This window comes from Larimichthys crocea, chromosome VII (genome assembly GCF_000972845.2).
Source record: "Larimichthys crocea isolate SSNF chromosome VII, L_crocea_2.0, whole genome shotgun sequence".
In the NCBI taxonomy this organism is placed as follows: Eukaryota; Metazoa; Chordata; class Actinopteri; family Sciaenidae; genus Larimichthys; species Larimichthys crocea.
The window spans coordinates 15034157-15049810 of NC_040017.1; the positions used below are offsets into that span (position 1 = coordinate 15034157).

At 43.4% G+C, this 15654-nt stretch overlaps 1 protein-coding gene across 4 annotated transcripts in view; it reads left to right on the forward strand.

Moving 5' to 3' along the window:
• Positions 1 to 15654, forward strand: part of LOC104935453 (lissencephaly-1 homolog) — a 42668-nt gene that overhangs the window by 15482 nt on the left and 11532 nt on the right. For all 4 annotated transcript variants that reach the window (XM_010751290.3, XM_027280729.1, XM_027280730.1 and 1 more), the window contains exons 3-10: positions 2065 to 2149; positions 5114 to 5188; positions 5952 to 6158; positions 10389 to 10557; positions 12072 to 12174; positions 12281 to 12509; positions 14386 to 14487; positions 14600 to 14756. In XM_010751290.3, the coding sequence (XP_010749592.3) occupies positions 2065 to 2149; positions 5114 to 5188; positions 5952 to 6158; positions 10389 to 10557; positions 12072 to 12174; positions 12281 to 12509; positions 14386 to 14487; positions 14600 to 14756 (1127 nt within the window). The remainder of the gene's footprint in view (positions 1 to 2064; positions 2150 to 5113; positions 5189 to 5951; positions 6159 to 10388; positions 10558 to 12071; positions 12175 to 12280; positions 12510 to 14385; positions 14488 to 14599; positions 14757 to 15654) is intronic.

The window sequence follows — 15654 nt, forward strand, 5'->3', positions numbered from 1 at the left end:
ATGGAGATGCAAATCCATGCTGTAGTGAGCTGATGCGCTGAGTCAAACCAAGCCAGCACACGTGCGCAGAAAAGAGCTGCTAGTTTTCTAGACCTGCAATAGGCAGGCTGTCAGGAGAGTAGATAACCTCCTGCTAACCTTGAGCTGTAATAAGGCCTGCTCCTGTTGTCATGGGGATTCAGGTGGGCAGAGGGAGACGAGGGTTTCAGTGCTCAACACTGACCGAGAGGGCGCAGGGGGCACAGGCTGGGCTGACAGATTGTACCCCCCCACCCCCTTCATATTGGCACCTCAAAGCCTCGCCCGCCTGACAGCTTGTCTGGCTTCTCCTGGCATTAATGGTGGGGTGTGCTGTGCGCAAACACAGGAGGGCAGGAATCAAGGAGGTATTGTATTACCAGTAGAGGGAAATCAGAGTTATATCAGACATTCATGAATTCAGTCTGTGTTTGTGTGCTTTACATTATTTTAGTGTCTGTTTTGCCAAGTCTGGCATAACTACAAAAGATGAAAAGGAATTTTTTGGTCATTAGATTTCAGATTTTATTTTTATGAGGGGTATTCCAGTCATTTATCACTGCACATTGCAAAAACTGGGAGACTCGCAAGAGACAGATTAAAAGCTCCAGAGTCTGTTTGCACAGAGCAAGCAGCAGAGTTTCCCTTTAAGGATGACTTTAAATTAGCATTTTTATCTAATATAGTATAATAAGTCTAAAGTCCAATCGTGTAGTTTGTCTCTTGAAACATGCAGGACAAAGTGTGAGGTCCACCAAGGGAACTTTAGCAATGTGTCTCCTGTTAAATATTAGCCATGCTAATCAGGTTAGCACATCCTGAGTGGTTGAAACCAGCTGGTATTGCAAACACAAATGAGTAACAGTGTAGTTATTTATTTATTTTTATTCATTCGGTAATGCAACACCTTCTCATGTGTCCGTGTTGCAATAATGACGCACATGTGACTGCTGAAAATGTGATGTATGATGATATTGAATAAACCCAGCCCTGGATCAACGTGTTCCTCAGAAGAGAAGTACAGGATTGCATGAACTGTGTGCAAAGTAAAACATTTTGGATTAAAAAAGGGGAAGTAAAATAAATAATACACCTTTCTGCACACTCATGAAAATCTAATTAGATGAAGAATAAAAGCCTGACCCATCGAGGCCAACTTGCTTGAACCTCATTAATAACTCTTGGTAAATTGAACTGCTGCTGAGGCTGCAGTCGTAAACCAGACCCATATGTCTCTGTGTGTGTGAAGGTTAGCTGTATGTGTGTGTGCGTGTGTGAAGGTTAGCTGTATGTGTGTGTTGATAAGTGTGTATGTTTCTCTTATGGCTGCCCAGAAGACAAAAACAGCAGGGTTAAAGATGGCTTCATTTCTCCTCACTCTCAGCTCGGCCTGTGTGCTCTCTTGTTGGTCCTATCTGAATATCTGTTCACATTTTTCAAATAGCAGGACAGTTACACACCTCTGCTACCATTCCATCTTTGACTATTGCCCTCGTCTCCATTAAAACAAATGAACTGGAGCAAAAAAGAAATACCCAGAAGCTTCGTCGGTTCACAGGGATGGTCCTGCTTCTCCATGATATGTCCGTCTGTCTGTCTGTCTGTCTCTGTGTTGGTAGGTGATGTTAAAATGTACACTGACTCTCATTTTCCTCGTATCTACACCATGGGGAGTCATCCCTCCCTATTATTTGCCCACAGCAACAAGAGCTCATTATAGAAGCCAGACAGATGTGTTCTCGATTTGTGTCAAATGGGCGGAGTGGGCTGTGTGTACATGTGAGCGAGCAGGAGGCTGTCTGTGTGTGATAAGTGTTGAGTCTGTATTTACGCATGCCAAGCATTCTTATTATATAGCTGGAAGCGTGATAACGCAGTCTGAATGTGTGAAAAGAATGTAAAATGTACACCTTTGTCTGACATGTTGTCTTTGTTTTACAGTGTTGAATACAAGTCTATTACACACGCCGTGTCTCGTGGCACTTTAACAACTATCTTGTCTGCTAATCAGGAGAACTAATTACTGGTCCTCTTTGTCTGTTTCAGAAATCGAGCGATAGCCGATTATCTACGTTCCAATGGATATGAAGAGGCATATTCCACTTTCAAGAAGGAGGCGGAATTAGATAATGTGAGTAGATTATGGGTGGACACACACATCCCCGCAGCCAATCAGACCAATTTATACCAACAATATGCCTTGATTTCCACTTCATTTATCATTTTAGTCAACACGTTCTCGAGTGTGACCAGGAGCACCTGCACGCAATTATAGTGGTCTGTCTGATTAGAGGGTCAATGCTGCATCCGCCTGCTAACCAATCTTGAGAAAAGCTTGTGATCATTGCAACACCACTGTGATATATATACTGTTTGTTTTCACATTATTGGCTTTACTTTATGATAAAATGAGAATTTTTTTGGGTTAAAATACACTCAGTGGCCACTTTTAGTTACACATTGACAGTGACGTGCGATCTAATACAACTGTTGTGTCAAAGTCTGTTTTTATGATGCCTATAATGTAAAGTGTTAGTTGAATTTTTATGTTTTAGCATTAAGATCACAGTGATGTTGTTGTACAGGGCTACACTATATAGAGAGCTGTACAACAACACTTTTAAATTCAGTAATAATCACTAATTTAAACAAAATGATCATTACAAACTTAATAAAACAGTATTCATTAGTAGAGCCATTATATTTAGTGGACATACATCCGGGCCATGTTTTTCACGTTTGTCCCTTTGTACCTGTCCTCTTCTGTTTTTCCCTTACTCTGAATTTTCCGGTGCAACCTGCACATTAAAGGGTAAGGTTAATGTGGCAACATAGAAAACGAAGGGATTGCAGCCCTTCACATACATACTGCCACACCTTTGGGGGACAAAAAGTCAAATTCCTGTTTAGGTTTCAGCGTGATATTATAGCGTATGAAACACACGCTCAGTCGCATTGAGGTCAGGTAGAACTCCTCGGTTGCCATGTTGTGCTATGTTTAGCATCATTGTCCCAAAATGGGAGGAAACTACCCAGAAAATATTATGATCCTGTAAAGATGGAGGTCTTCTGTATTGTTTCATATGCTATACATTGTACTGCAGCACAAAGCCAAACTATGTTGTTGTTGTTTGCAGCCCTGGAAAACATAGATGGACTTTTAAAGTTTGGAGTGCTCATGGGAAAACGCACACTCCTGTTTGTAATGTTACTTCTGATTCATCTCACCCTCCTTTTCATCTAAGACTCTTTCATCTCGCTCTGTTTTTTTTTTCTTCCTCTGGCTCTGTGCAGCACCTCTTCTTTCACCTTGTGCTCACATGTCACCCCACCCCCCCTCCTCCTCTGTGTCTTTATTCGTTCGTCTTCCAGACGTTTTCTCTGTGGCAGCCCTATGGAAGCAGGCTGAATAATTGATGAATGGCACGGAGCGATAGGTGCACCCTGTTGGGTATTTGAGATCAGCCACACAACACCTTGGCAGCATCATGCTAAACAGCCAAGTAATTTCTTAACACCGTTTCCCTGAGGCCACATGTTGGAAGTTCATTATCAAGGCACCTTTTTAAATGTTAGATTTAATGTTAGTGCCTCGGCTCTTTGTGGCCAGTTTAATGTTAATGCTATGCACGGCAGGTTGTCATAGTTGGAATAATTAAAGGTTTATTTGACTTTATAAAAGAAAACGCTCATACCTGCATTGACACACACACACACTCATGGATACTACCCACTGTCAAGCGACTGGCAGGCTGTAGTGAAGTCTGGCACCGTATTTGTGTGTCTTTGTGTGTGTGTGTGTTCTCCAGGCAGATGGCAGATTAGATGATGGCAGACTTGGCCATACTGGGTTCCCCGCTCGCTCTCTCTATCTATCTCTGTTTCCTTTCTCCTCCATTTCTCTGCAGTGCCTCACTTCACGTCTTTGTCTTTTTATACACCATCACGCTAGTCCGAGGAATCACCTCTTGTCATTGAGAAGTGTTAAATATAGGAGGTGGTGGCGCCTTCACACTCTCCACACCTCAAGGATGTCTGCTTTTGTTTGCAACCGAGTCACAGGAGCGAGCTGTGAAATTAGGGAGCGCTGCTAATTTTCTCCCTCACTGACACCCATGTCTGTCTGTCAGTGTGTGTTTTTGATGCTTTGATAGGTAGTAACAGCCTCGAGGCATCGTCGGCAGCACTAAAACGTGTTGTATTGGCTGCACAAAATAAAGCAGCTTCTTTCTTTTGTCAGTGTTTCTATTTCATTTCAGGTAAAGAAAATAATTTTAAAGTTTCATTAAGTCATTATAGTACTATTTTATTTTTTTTTTACATTTGGTTTAATTTAGTCGATTGACAAACAGAAAAGACTTAAACTGAAGCTTATAGCTTTTCAGGTGTGATGATTTGCTGTTTCCCTGCCTCACATGATCATAAATTAAACATCGTTGGATGTTAGACTGTTGGATAGGAAGCAAGTGATTTATCGCCTTAGGCTCTGGGAAATAGTGATGAGAAAATACTCGCCAAGGTTAATTGATTAGTTGCAGCCCCAGTTTTTTTTTGTTTTCTTTTCTCCATGTTGAGATGGAGAAGACATGCCACCACATTGTCCTGCCTCTTTCTTGGCAGTAAAGAAACACACAGTGTGTGCCATGAAGTCTGTTATGTAAAAGGTAGTGGCCAGCTCGTGGCATTAGCCTGCAGGAGGAATCAGGCGTCCGTCTGCCAGGTCCGCCACAAGTTAACTTGCACCGCTGCTCCAGTACCGGGTGTGTGGCTGTAAGCTGCCTAAGCCTTTCTTGTCTGCAGGAGATTAGCTTGTGTGAGAAGGATTAGGACTAGGGTGTGTTTGTGTTTATGTGTGTGTCTGTGTGTGTGGGTTGTACAGTAGGTTAGCATTGTCTAGCAGTTAGTGTTGGCCTGTGAGGGGTGTGTTAATAATTCCCTGTTCTTTCTTACTATAGCCAAAGATCTCAGCATGCCACCACGGCTGGCCCCCCTCCCACAGTCCTCAGCGATTTATACTGAGCCCACGACTTTGATTGGCTTTATTTGCATGTTTTTCTGATGTGTTTTTTTTTCCCTGCCCCTTTTTCCTCCACAGAATGAAGAATTGGATAAGAAGTACGCCGGCCTTTTGGAAAAAAAATGGACTTCAGTCATCAGATTACAAAAGAAGGTTTGTAGGGGTTTTTCCAAGAATGCTTGTGGGGATTGTAGTCTTGTGAATGGTTCGTGACATTACTGCTGAATCCGCTGTTAACACTGAAAGGAAGTTTACCAAGGAACAGAAAGCATTAACTCAACTGTTCATAATCATAATAAGTTGTTTAAAACACAGACTTCAGCATAACACACTAAAAACCTACGTCATCTCTCGGTATAATAACCAAGACGTGTGCATGTTTTTACAGTCAATAAAAGCATCAACACTTTTCTTCTATGTACGAGAGGGTTGTTTCTCAAATTCCCAAATCTGTTAAAATCTGTGTTGGTGAGCTCTTCACCTTTGCCAGGATAATCCATAAACCCTGACAGGAGCGGCGTATCAGCATGACCTACCCTGCTTTTCCAATGAGTACCAGCCAATTAGAGACAGAGTAGGATGGGTCATGACCCTGTTTGAAATGGCTATAGTTCAGTGCATAATAAATGTCTTTTTTTTTTATGACTGCAGTTTAGAGTGGCCTTTAATTGTGGCCTGATATGCCACACCTGTCAGGTGGATGGATTAACTTGGCAAAGAAGTGCCCACTTGCAGAGATTGTAACAAATTTGTGAACACAATTTGAGAGAAATAAATCTTTTGTGTGCACGGAAGACTTATTCGATCTTAAACTCAAATTGGAGCGGGAACAAACGTGTTGCCTTTTTATATTTTTGATGACTGCATGTACTTTTCGCTTCCTTATCATTAATGTACGTCTGTACACGTTGTGCAGGTGATGGAACTTGAATCCAAACTGAATGAAGCTAAAGAGGAGATCACTCTGGGTGGGCCCGTAAGTCAGAAGTGTGACCCCAAAGAGTGGATTCCACGCCCACCAGAAAGGTACGCACTGAGTGGCCACCGCAGTCCAGTCACCCGCGTCATCTTTCACCCGGTCTTCAGTGTCATGGTGTCGGCTTCTGAGGATGCAACAATAAAGGTCAGTGCTGCTGGTTCTTGGGAATGTGTGAGTGTTTGACGTTGGATTTGTTACAGAGCTCGCCTTCAAATGGGGCAGTGGAACTAACATCCTTTTTTAGCCTGTCCTGCAGAGAGCCTCCCTCTTTATGCTGAAGGTGTGTTGTTCAACATATCCATGCACTGTATGTACTTAATGTATACTCACCTCTCAGTATGCGGGCTGCCCGCTAAAATGATGCCGAGTCATCGGCTGAACAGAAGTGAACTCGATGCACATTTTGTCAGTCGAATCGCTACACTTCTTTTTGGCCATGTCGTTGTACACAGAGCAATGCAAACAACAGCATGACAGGCTGTAAACTTGACCACAAACCACAAAACTAACTGCGACAGTGTTGTCAGCAGCCTGGCAGGAGAGACGCTGCATGCTCCGCTGAGATTTTATGACTGAACTATGAGCAAAGACGCACACTTTCACTTCCACATTCCAGATGACGACGAAAGGCATTAAAATGTTTTGATTGCGAGTTGAACACGACACTCATGTTGGCTGATGTAGGAGTTTAGTGAACTGGAGAAGGAGGAATAGTTGAATAGCCAAATCCGATTGAACTGGCAAAATTCTGAGTCTGGTACGGACCCACTCAGATGGTAGTAACGTGGCAGCTGCCATGCTTATCTGACATCTTCAGTTTTAGGACATTATTCACTGTGGACATGCTCAAATGAAGCACCATCATAAACAGATTAAACAGGGTTTGGCTGTGATTAGGGATAAGATATGTTTCTTTTGCTTCAGACTAATTTATGATTCAGTGAAACGGTGTCAGCTGACATGACGCAAGACGTTACTGATGATGAGACAAAAGGCCTGATGTCACACTGAGGTCACAGATACTGCAGAGCTGTGGTTAGAGTAAGGTTATTCATTAAGCATATTTTTAACTGGAGAGATTACAGATGTGATGTTTCCGTTTCCCCTCGTGTGCCTGATAAACTGACCAAATAATATTTTCCTTGAACTGTTGCCTCTTGCAAAAAAGAAAGAATTGAAAGAATATTTGTTCTTCTCCGTTAATTCAACATGTGCTGCCACTTCTTCCAGGTGCTCGGTTGCTCTGCACGTCCGGTTGCTATAGTCACAGCTGGTCTATGAATATAAAGATCTGTCAGCCCACACGTTGTCACATGACACTTTCATTCAAGTATAAATAGAGCTGTAGTGTACAATATGCACAGTAGTCACACAAGGCAAGGTGTTGTACAGTATATCTTCAGTGTTTGACTGTAACATCCTGTTTTATGAGAGAATACATTTCTAATATAATCTGATATTAAACTAGAAAAAGGCCATTTTTATGCAGATTGTTTCTAAAAGAGCGATTTCTACAAACCAGTATTCAGTGCACGATGCCTTCCAGCTACACATACCCATCTTACACAGACGGCACAGCTGTGGCTCTGTTTGGGTAATATTTGAGTATGCTAATGTTTCATTAGGATGTTTGGATTGACGCAGGCTGCGTTGGAGAAATGTGCAAACATATCTCGTGCGGAGAATGATTTCAAAGACAAAAAGAATCTGTTGTCTGATTTTTAGGAGCTTCCTCTGTTCATCTTTTGGATTTTGGCCAGCTAAAAATGAAGACCTACAGGGTGTAGTTTAGAGGCAGACTGCAGTGTCCTTCTGTTTGTTTGTTTTCGCATCCTCCCCACATTACAATAATAGGATTCAGGTTCAAAGTCAACAGAGTGATCTTTTTTTAAATTTAGTGCCAGCTTGGTGGCAGCTCGGCCACACACTGCTTTCACTCAGTCTGTTGAATGCTCCTCCTCCTCCTCCTCCTCCTCCTCTCGCCTCGCTCTCAGTTATAACTCTGCTTCCTAGACACACCCTGGATTACCCGTATCTTTCTCTCTCCGTCTTCTATGTATCCCAGCCTTCCATATATAAACTCTGTAGTCTGTCTCCAGGCTATTTTTTGCAGCTCTTTTGCTTCACCGCACAATGCCAATACTCTGTTGAGCTGTTTGTTCTGCATATTTTATTCATGAGACAATAAGAGACACATGTACATCTCCTCCGCTACACCCACACAGCAGGGATTCCTCTCTCTCCGTTTTGGCATCTTCTTCCTCTTCCAACCCCGCCTCTCCCTCCCTCCCACTGCAACCCCGCCTCTCATTTATCTTAAAGCCATCAGTGGCCCCAACACGGCTACCCACCATCAGAGCTATCCATCCCTCAGGAGGAGGCAGGCCTCAAGACCCGAAATCTAAAATTCAGCTCCGCTTTCTCGCACTTCGTTTCCTGGTCGCCTCTTCTCTCAGCGCCCTGGCCCGACTCCCCCTGTGTCCTACTTTTCTCCTCCTGAACAGCTCTGTTAAATTTTTAACTGAGGCGTAGACCTTGTGCTCTTTAGCCTCCTTCACCAACTGAGAGGCTCATCAGCTTTCCACCTTGTGCAAGCGAGGCCGTCCAGCCTGAAAATCAGACCGAGCCGCAGTTTTGTTTCATTAAATTCCCTCAGCCTAACACGTTAGCACTGTAACGCTGTTCATGTTAGCCATGTTAGGGTTGTTTTTGTTTTTGTTTTGACCAGACCAGTCAGTAGCGAGTATTGTATTCCATCCTATTAACGACACAGAAGTCACAGTAGTGGTTGGTAGGAGATTTTTAATTGGAGTTTTGATCTGTTAATTGGACAAAATAAACTGACAGCTTTGTTTTTTTTTGTTGTTGTTTGTTTTGTTTTTTATGCTTTGTCACCTGTAAGCAGCCAATTACAAATACTTGCAGCCCTGGAGAAGCTGTAGTTTTTTGTGAATACATTTATTGGCTCTGTTTATAAGATTGATATCACTCTCATCTTTCTGTTGTTTATATGTAGCTAGAGCCAAAACCAGATAGCTTAGCATAAAGACTGGAAACTTTGTCCAACATTAACATTACTGCCTGAACATTTAATCAATCATCTGAGATAGGTGCGGAGCTTATTCAGTGAATCCTCCTGCTCTTTCTGTGTTAAACATCACATGACTCTGTTTTGTTTGTGTCTCTCTGTCCTTTTAATTTTGACATTCTCTGGTCCTCCTCGTCCTCCTCTGTGTTTTTTCCTCCTTGTCCTCTCTCGTCTGCCAACGTGGCGGATCTTTGCATGACAAGATGTTACCTTGAGCTCAGCTCTAACCTTTCACAGTATGTAAATCAGCAGGTCCCGGGCATAGCGCTGTGCTCATTCAGACATATCAACCAGAGGCTATGTTAATTTAAACAAGGACTAAGAGCTTGGGTGTCATCTTACTTCATAAGTGCCGTGTACAAAGACGGTCTTTGTGTTGTTGTCGTCCTTTGAATGACGGATCCGAGGCATTTTGCCTGAAATATAAACTATTAATCATGAAATGGGTCAGTTTTTTTTTTTTTTTGCTTTTCCAGTCACAGCACTGAGTTACAGGTAGTTAATGGATTATCTTGGATGCTAAATACTGTTTCATGTATGAAGACTGTTAAACCTGGTGTACCTCCAAACACATTAGCTGCAGTGATCCTCTCCAGGATAAACCCCCCCCCCTGCACTTTGTACCCCACGGCCATCTGTACTGTCTGTAGCCTCTGTTTCTGGAGGGGGGAGCAGAAGGACTAAGACAAGGGGAGGAGGAGAGGGGAGTCTCTTGTCACCGTCTGCCCAAAATCCCCCACCCCAAGAGGGGAACTAAGGAGGGTTTATCCCTCCGTGACAAACCGTCTGTCTGCTCGAGGGCCACAGACGTAGCAGCTTTCTCAGGCTAGAAAACCAGGCGCACTACTGTTCACGCCATATTCTGTCTGTACTCCAACTGGCACCTCCAGAGTCGACACAATAAACTGTCTCTGTGTTTTTATCGGGCCTGACTGTAACCCTAATCGGCATTCTGGCACATGCACCCCTGCCATTAGCAACAGCAATGCGTCACAGATTCTGTAATTCAGTATACAAAGAGCGTGTGTGGGTTGTGTGCAAACTGAGGCCTGTTAAGACGAATGCCGATGCAGTACGGCAATTTTTAATCGTTCTGTCATCAGTGTATTGTTGGGCCTGTGATATGACTTCAGAACAGCTTGTCTCTCTCTCCTCAGCTTGTTTTAAGGGCACAGACATTTGGGGGCTTTGCTGTGGTTTGAGATGAACCGGGTATTTTCCAGTGATATACAGACGAATACGTGAGCCTGATAATGATCTAATGTACAAACATATTTGTTTTCCAGGTGTGGGACTATGAAACAGGAGACTTTGAACGCACACTGAAGGGCCACACAGACTCGGTCCAGGATATCTCTTTTGACCAGACCGGCAAACTGCTAGCATCCTGCTCTGCAGACATGACTATCAAGCTGTGGGATTTCCAAGGCTTTGAGTGCATCAGGACCATGCATGGTAAGAAGATAAAACTATTTGTTAAAAAAAATAAATGCGCCTTGTATGTCCACTTAATTTTTTTGGCAGGAGCCGGAGAAAGCGAGAGGAGAGAATGAGCGTTGGCAGGAATTTGCAGCTATGCATCACAGCTGCTTCCATTTGTGTGAACGTGTTGTATAAATGCAGCTTGTGACTCGTTCGTGGGGCTCAGGTGGTGCAGATGCTGTTCGCTTTCACATTTGATGCTGCTGATGAGGCTCAATCTGCTCCAGTTCACAGCAGTCTATGCTGAGATTCACAACCAGCCTCTGACAAATGGACTTTTTTCTTGTACACCACCCCCACCACAGTTATACTACTGCAGGCACATGGAGTGAGCTCTTCCTGTACTGTCATTTACAGTCATCCATTGGTCATGTCATCACTCCCCCTCTTTCACACCCTAATTGCCAAGTAAATGATGGCAGCGTCGTCTACATGTGCCCTCAGGCCCCGCTGATTTTTAAGAAGCAGAATTTTTTTTTTTCTCCTTGTTGAAGCTGCGAGAAGACGCCCCGCCATCAGCCAGCCAAACAGCCCAAACAATATGAAACCTCAGCATTTCTCATTTTGTTCTCCTTTCCCTAAGTCTGCTTGAAGTGCACATTAACGTCTGACTGTGAGGGCAGACATGAATGAATATCCATGAAATAAATAAGCCTACTTAATGCTCAGAGAAGAAGCGCTCTGGCATTCTTCAATTTATGCTGGAGTCGTGTAAATCCTGCGTTTTGTGCGCAACAGATTTCACCGGGTGCCAATCTCTCCTTTTTTTGTTGTAAATGAGGCTGTGAGCTCCTGGCACACTTCCTCAAACAGACGAGCTGCGTTCACACTGTGCAGGAAAAAAACTTAAGTGCAGAGTTTGCCGTCTAAAACCATTGACTAAACGGGAGCCTCTCCAGCTTTCCTTTTTACTACTACTCCTTTTTCCATCAAATCCTCCTGCTTCTTTCACATCTTGGGGAAAAAAAAAACAAAACCTTAAGGCCAACTGGTGAAGTAGATTAGTGCCGATTTGGACAGCAGTTTAATTATCCTCTTTAGCACCAGATAGCACTTTTCTGTGCCGCTGCCACCCGTTATTATAGCCCGATGGCACACACACACACACACACACACACACACACACACACACACAGAGTTAAGCTGGACTTTTTAGAGTATACTTACTGTTGTCTTCATCTGTTTAGCAGCTTAAATATGGCCCAGCGTCAAGGTAATTAGGCATCTCTTATTCTCCGCGGAACAAAGCAAACCCCCAGCAAATTGGCCACCTCGCCTGTCATTTAATTGGCTAATTACGACCAAACCCATCGTTTTTTGGCGCTGTTGGTGGCTGGAGATGTTTTTAGTTTGTTTGTTTATTTTTTACAAAGTTGTTGAATTTTGATTCCTCAGTTTTTAAATTTTAGCTAACTTCAGGTGTTGCTTCAGGTTGTGTTGCTCAGATATCTCACTGAGATCTTGTTTTTGTCTTTTCTGTTTTCCAGGACATGACCACAATGTTTCGTCTGTAGCCATCATGCCCAATGGAGATCACATCGTTTCTGCCTCGAGGGACAAAACCATAAAAATGTGGGAGGTGGCGACTGGGTACGCACCCTCCACTGACATCCCTATACTTTATTAAAGCATGATTTGTTGTTTCACTCTGACAACATAATTAACTCTTTGCTGTTCTTTTATTTCTGTGCATCAGCTACTGTGTGAAGACCTTCACAGGCCACAGGGAGTGGGTCCGCATGGTGCGACCCAACCAGGACGGCACACTGATCGCCAGCTGCTCCAACGACCAAACGGTGCGCGTGTGGGTTGTGGCCTCCAAAGAGTGCAAGGCTGAGCTGCGAGAGCACGAACATGTGGTGGAGTGCATCTCCTGGGCACCAGAGAGCGCCTACCCGACCATCCAAGACGCCACAGGCTCAGAGGTAAAGGAGATCTCCTGTTTCCCCAAAACATCCCCAGACCTTGCAGCTTCAGTCTCTTGAGCCATGCCCTTCCTAATGACATAGCCATAAACATGTAATCAGCGTCACACTATAGAATTCAGTACAGTGATTTCAGAGTAATGTTCTGGTGTCTAGTGTGGTGAGTCATGAAAGTCACAGCTGATTGGTCAACACGACATTTATAATGTAGTCAAATCAGCATGGCAGCACACCTGACTAAAAATGTTACTCTGCCATCTCTCCATTGTCCCATCCTGAGAATATATAACCTGTAAACGGATACGAATAAATACACTGCAAGTCAACTTGCAACAAGTAATGCATCCGAATTTTAACTTTCTTTAATGAATATTCAGAATTTTATGGAGCTGTTAGACCGCCTCGTTAATACAGGTGTGTACCTGGTTAATACAGGTGTGTACCTGATTAATACAGGTGTGTACCTGATTAATACAGGTGTGTACTGGTTAATACAGGTGTGTACTGGTTAATACAGGTGTGTACCTGGTTTGTGTGCAGCACGTCAGAGATCAAACAGTTTAGTGACCACAGGGAAAATGTTGTTTTTGAAGACTAAAGGTCGACTAATATGGACTGAAGCTGAATATTTAATTAGATAAAAACATGCTGTGATCTGTTTTCAATATATTTTGACTTTTGGACCACGGAGACTTCGGAACGGTTCAGAACGGAAATGGCGAGCAAAATTATTTAGTTAGTTTATTTTGAGAACAGAAAATATGAATATTTTTTTGATTATGCATTTTTATTATACATTATGGTATTTGTATAATCGAAATATAAGAGGGTGAGCTTTAACTTAATTTTTGGCACGACAGTGATGCTTAGAGGCGTGTAGCAGTGTAGTTGTTGATTGCAGCCCCCTTGCCTTAACTACAGTGGCCATGAAACGCTGTCTAGAGCTAGCGAGTAGAAACATTCAACAGTTCAATACATGGACTTCACGGAGGGACAGGTTAACTCACGGTTATGTACCATTTGTGTTATCAGATGATGGAGCCATGATATGATGATAGCCATGTCAGTGAGCCTCGTACGTCACTGATGAACACAGCAGCTTGAAATGAAGAGTGTGTGTATACACAGACTGAATATCTACACGGCCTACAGTCCGCCCCGAGCTCCCTCCTCATGCCTTGTGATCTCGAGTGTGTCCAATTGTAGCCTTGTCCGATTCAAACAATGTTTGGCCCCGCGGCGGTTGTCCCAGTCTAACCTGTGGAGAAAAAAAAAAAAAACAGCGTTCGACTGATTGTTGGTGTTTTTTGTTTCTTAACTGAAGTGAAACACGAAGCACAGAGGTTATATATTACTGCCAGAGAGACAGCTGTTGTCTCACAGGTGTACAGTGATTGCCTGATCGTACCTGTGCAGGAAGTGTTTTTTGAAACAAACCAAACAAATCTGGCTTTGTGCCTTAGAGACACTTTTTTTATCTAATGATCAATCATGTAATTGCCTAATTTTAGCTGACCAAACCAGTTTAAAAACGCAGCTTCACTGTTTCTCTGGGTTTTGCTAAGATACACCTGCGAGCCTGTTTAAACACAATCTCCACTGACGCAGTAAAAACCATCAGGCATGTAATGAGCACGCCTGACGCAGCTCTTAAGCATCTGTGTTATTGTGTTAATGGTGTTAACTCTTTCCCCGTGGCGACGCTTTGGTTTATTTTCTCTGTTGTTAGGGCGTCGATACAATTCATTTAAATATGAGATTACCTTAATGATTTAATGATGATAGATGTGTGATTATAATCTGTGTTCTGAGCTACAAACACACATTATTTGACACCGTTATTCTCCATACTTAATTTTCTCCCCTCTTTATCCAGTCCAAGAAGAGTGGGAAGCCTGGCCCCTTCCTGCTGTCTGGCTCCAGAGACAAAACCATCAAGATGTGGGATGTTAGCATTGGCATGTGCCTTATGACACTGGTGAGGACCGTCTTTGAGTTCACGTCTTTCTGATCTGCATGTTTATCTAAATATTTGGGTAAAACGTCCAGAGTGAGATGAACTATTTGTCCGTCATCTGTCCATCTCACAGGTTGGCCATGACAACTGGGTGCGTGGTATCCTCTTCCACCCCGGAGGCAAGTTTATTGTGACCTGTGCGGATGATAAGACCTTAAGGATCTGGGACTACAAGAACAAGCGCTGCATGAAAACCCTGTGTGCCCACGAACACTTTGTTACCTCTCTGGGTAAGCAGCCCCTCACCTCGCCTCAAAAAAAAAAGAAGCTGGTTACTGTTTGACCTGTTGGTGTCCTGCGGTGCAGCAGGAACCTCTTTAGTCCACCTTCATCGGACAGTGGAGCTGGCTTCACAAATATCCACTTTAGCCTAAGGTTCCTCCACTGTAGCGGCATGTCGAGCGTCCTCAGGGTTGCTGGCAGCTGGGGTTTAAGAGGTAGACAAGCGCTGGAGGATATTCCCGCCTCCCCCTCCTCGTATATGCAGCTTTTCAGCAGATCAAGGCTCAGGAAAGTCTCTTGAGGTGCTCTTCAGCCAACTTTTCTTTGGCAAGCCGTTTGAAACCCAGTCCTCTTAAATCCTTCAACCAAAGAGGATATCGCTGTCAGCTATTGACGAGATGAATTCAGGAACGGTGTGGAAAAGACAAAGCACCTTTGTTTGAAATCGTTGGTAGGGGTGAAAAAAAAGCATTGCTCATTTTCTAAAAAGAATTGTCCTGTCTGTAATACCAATTTTTTTTTCACATTCAAAAAGCATTCTGCTCTTCAGCCTGACATCATTTTCATGTTGGCTTATTTTTGCGAGGAGGATTATTTTGTTTAGTTTTTCTCTAATTAGCAGCGAGTGACGTCTCAGTGCTGCGGGCATAATTTTCACAGCCTCAAAGGAGGAAAAGAAATGCTGCTATTACATTCAGTCAGTGTCTTGTCCAACTAGACCCCCCCCTCCCCCAATAAGCTCATTTACACCTGTGTCACTCTATCCTTATTGGCTCTGGAACAAGAAAATGATGTCGCTCTACTTAATCCTGCCTACAGAGTTCTCATTTCTGGCAGAAAATGACTGCTATTGAAATCGCTGAAAAAAATCTCAAATGTGGCCTGTGTGCGCCGTGACCACGAGAG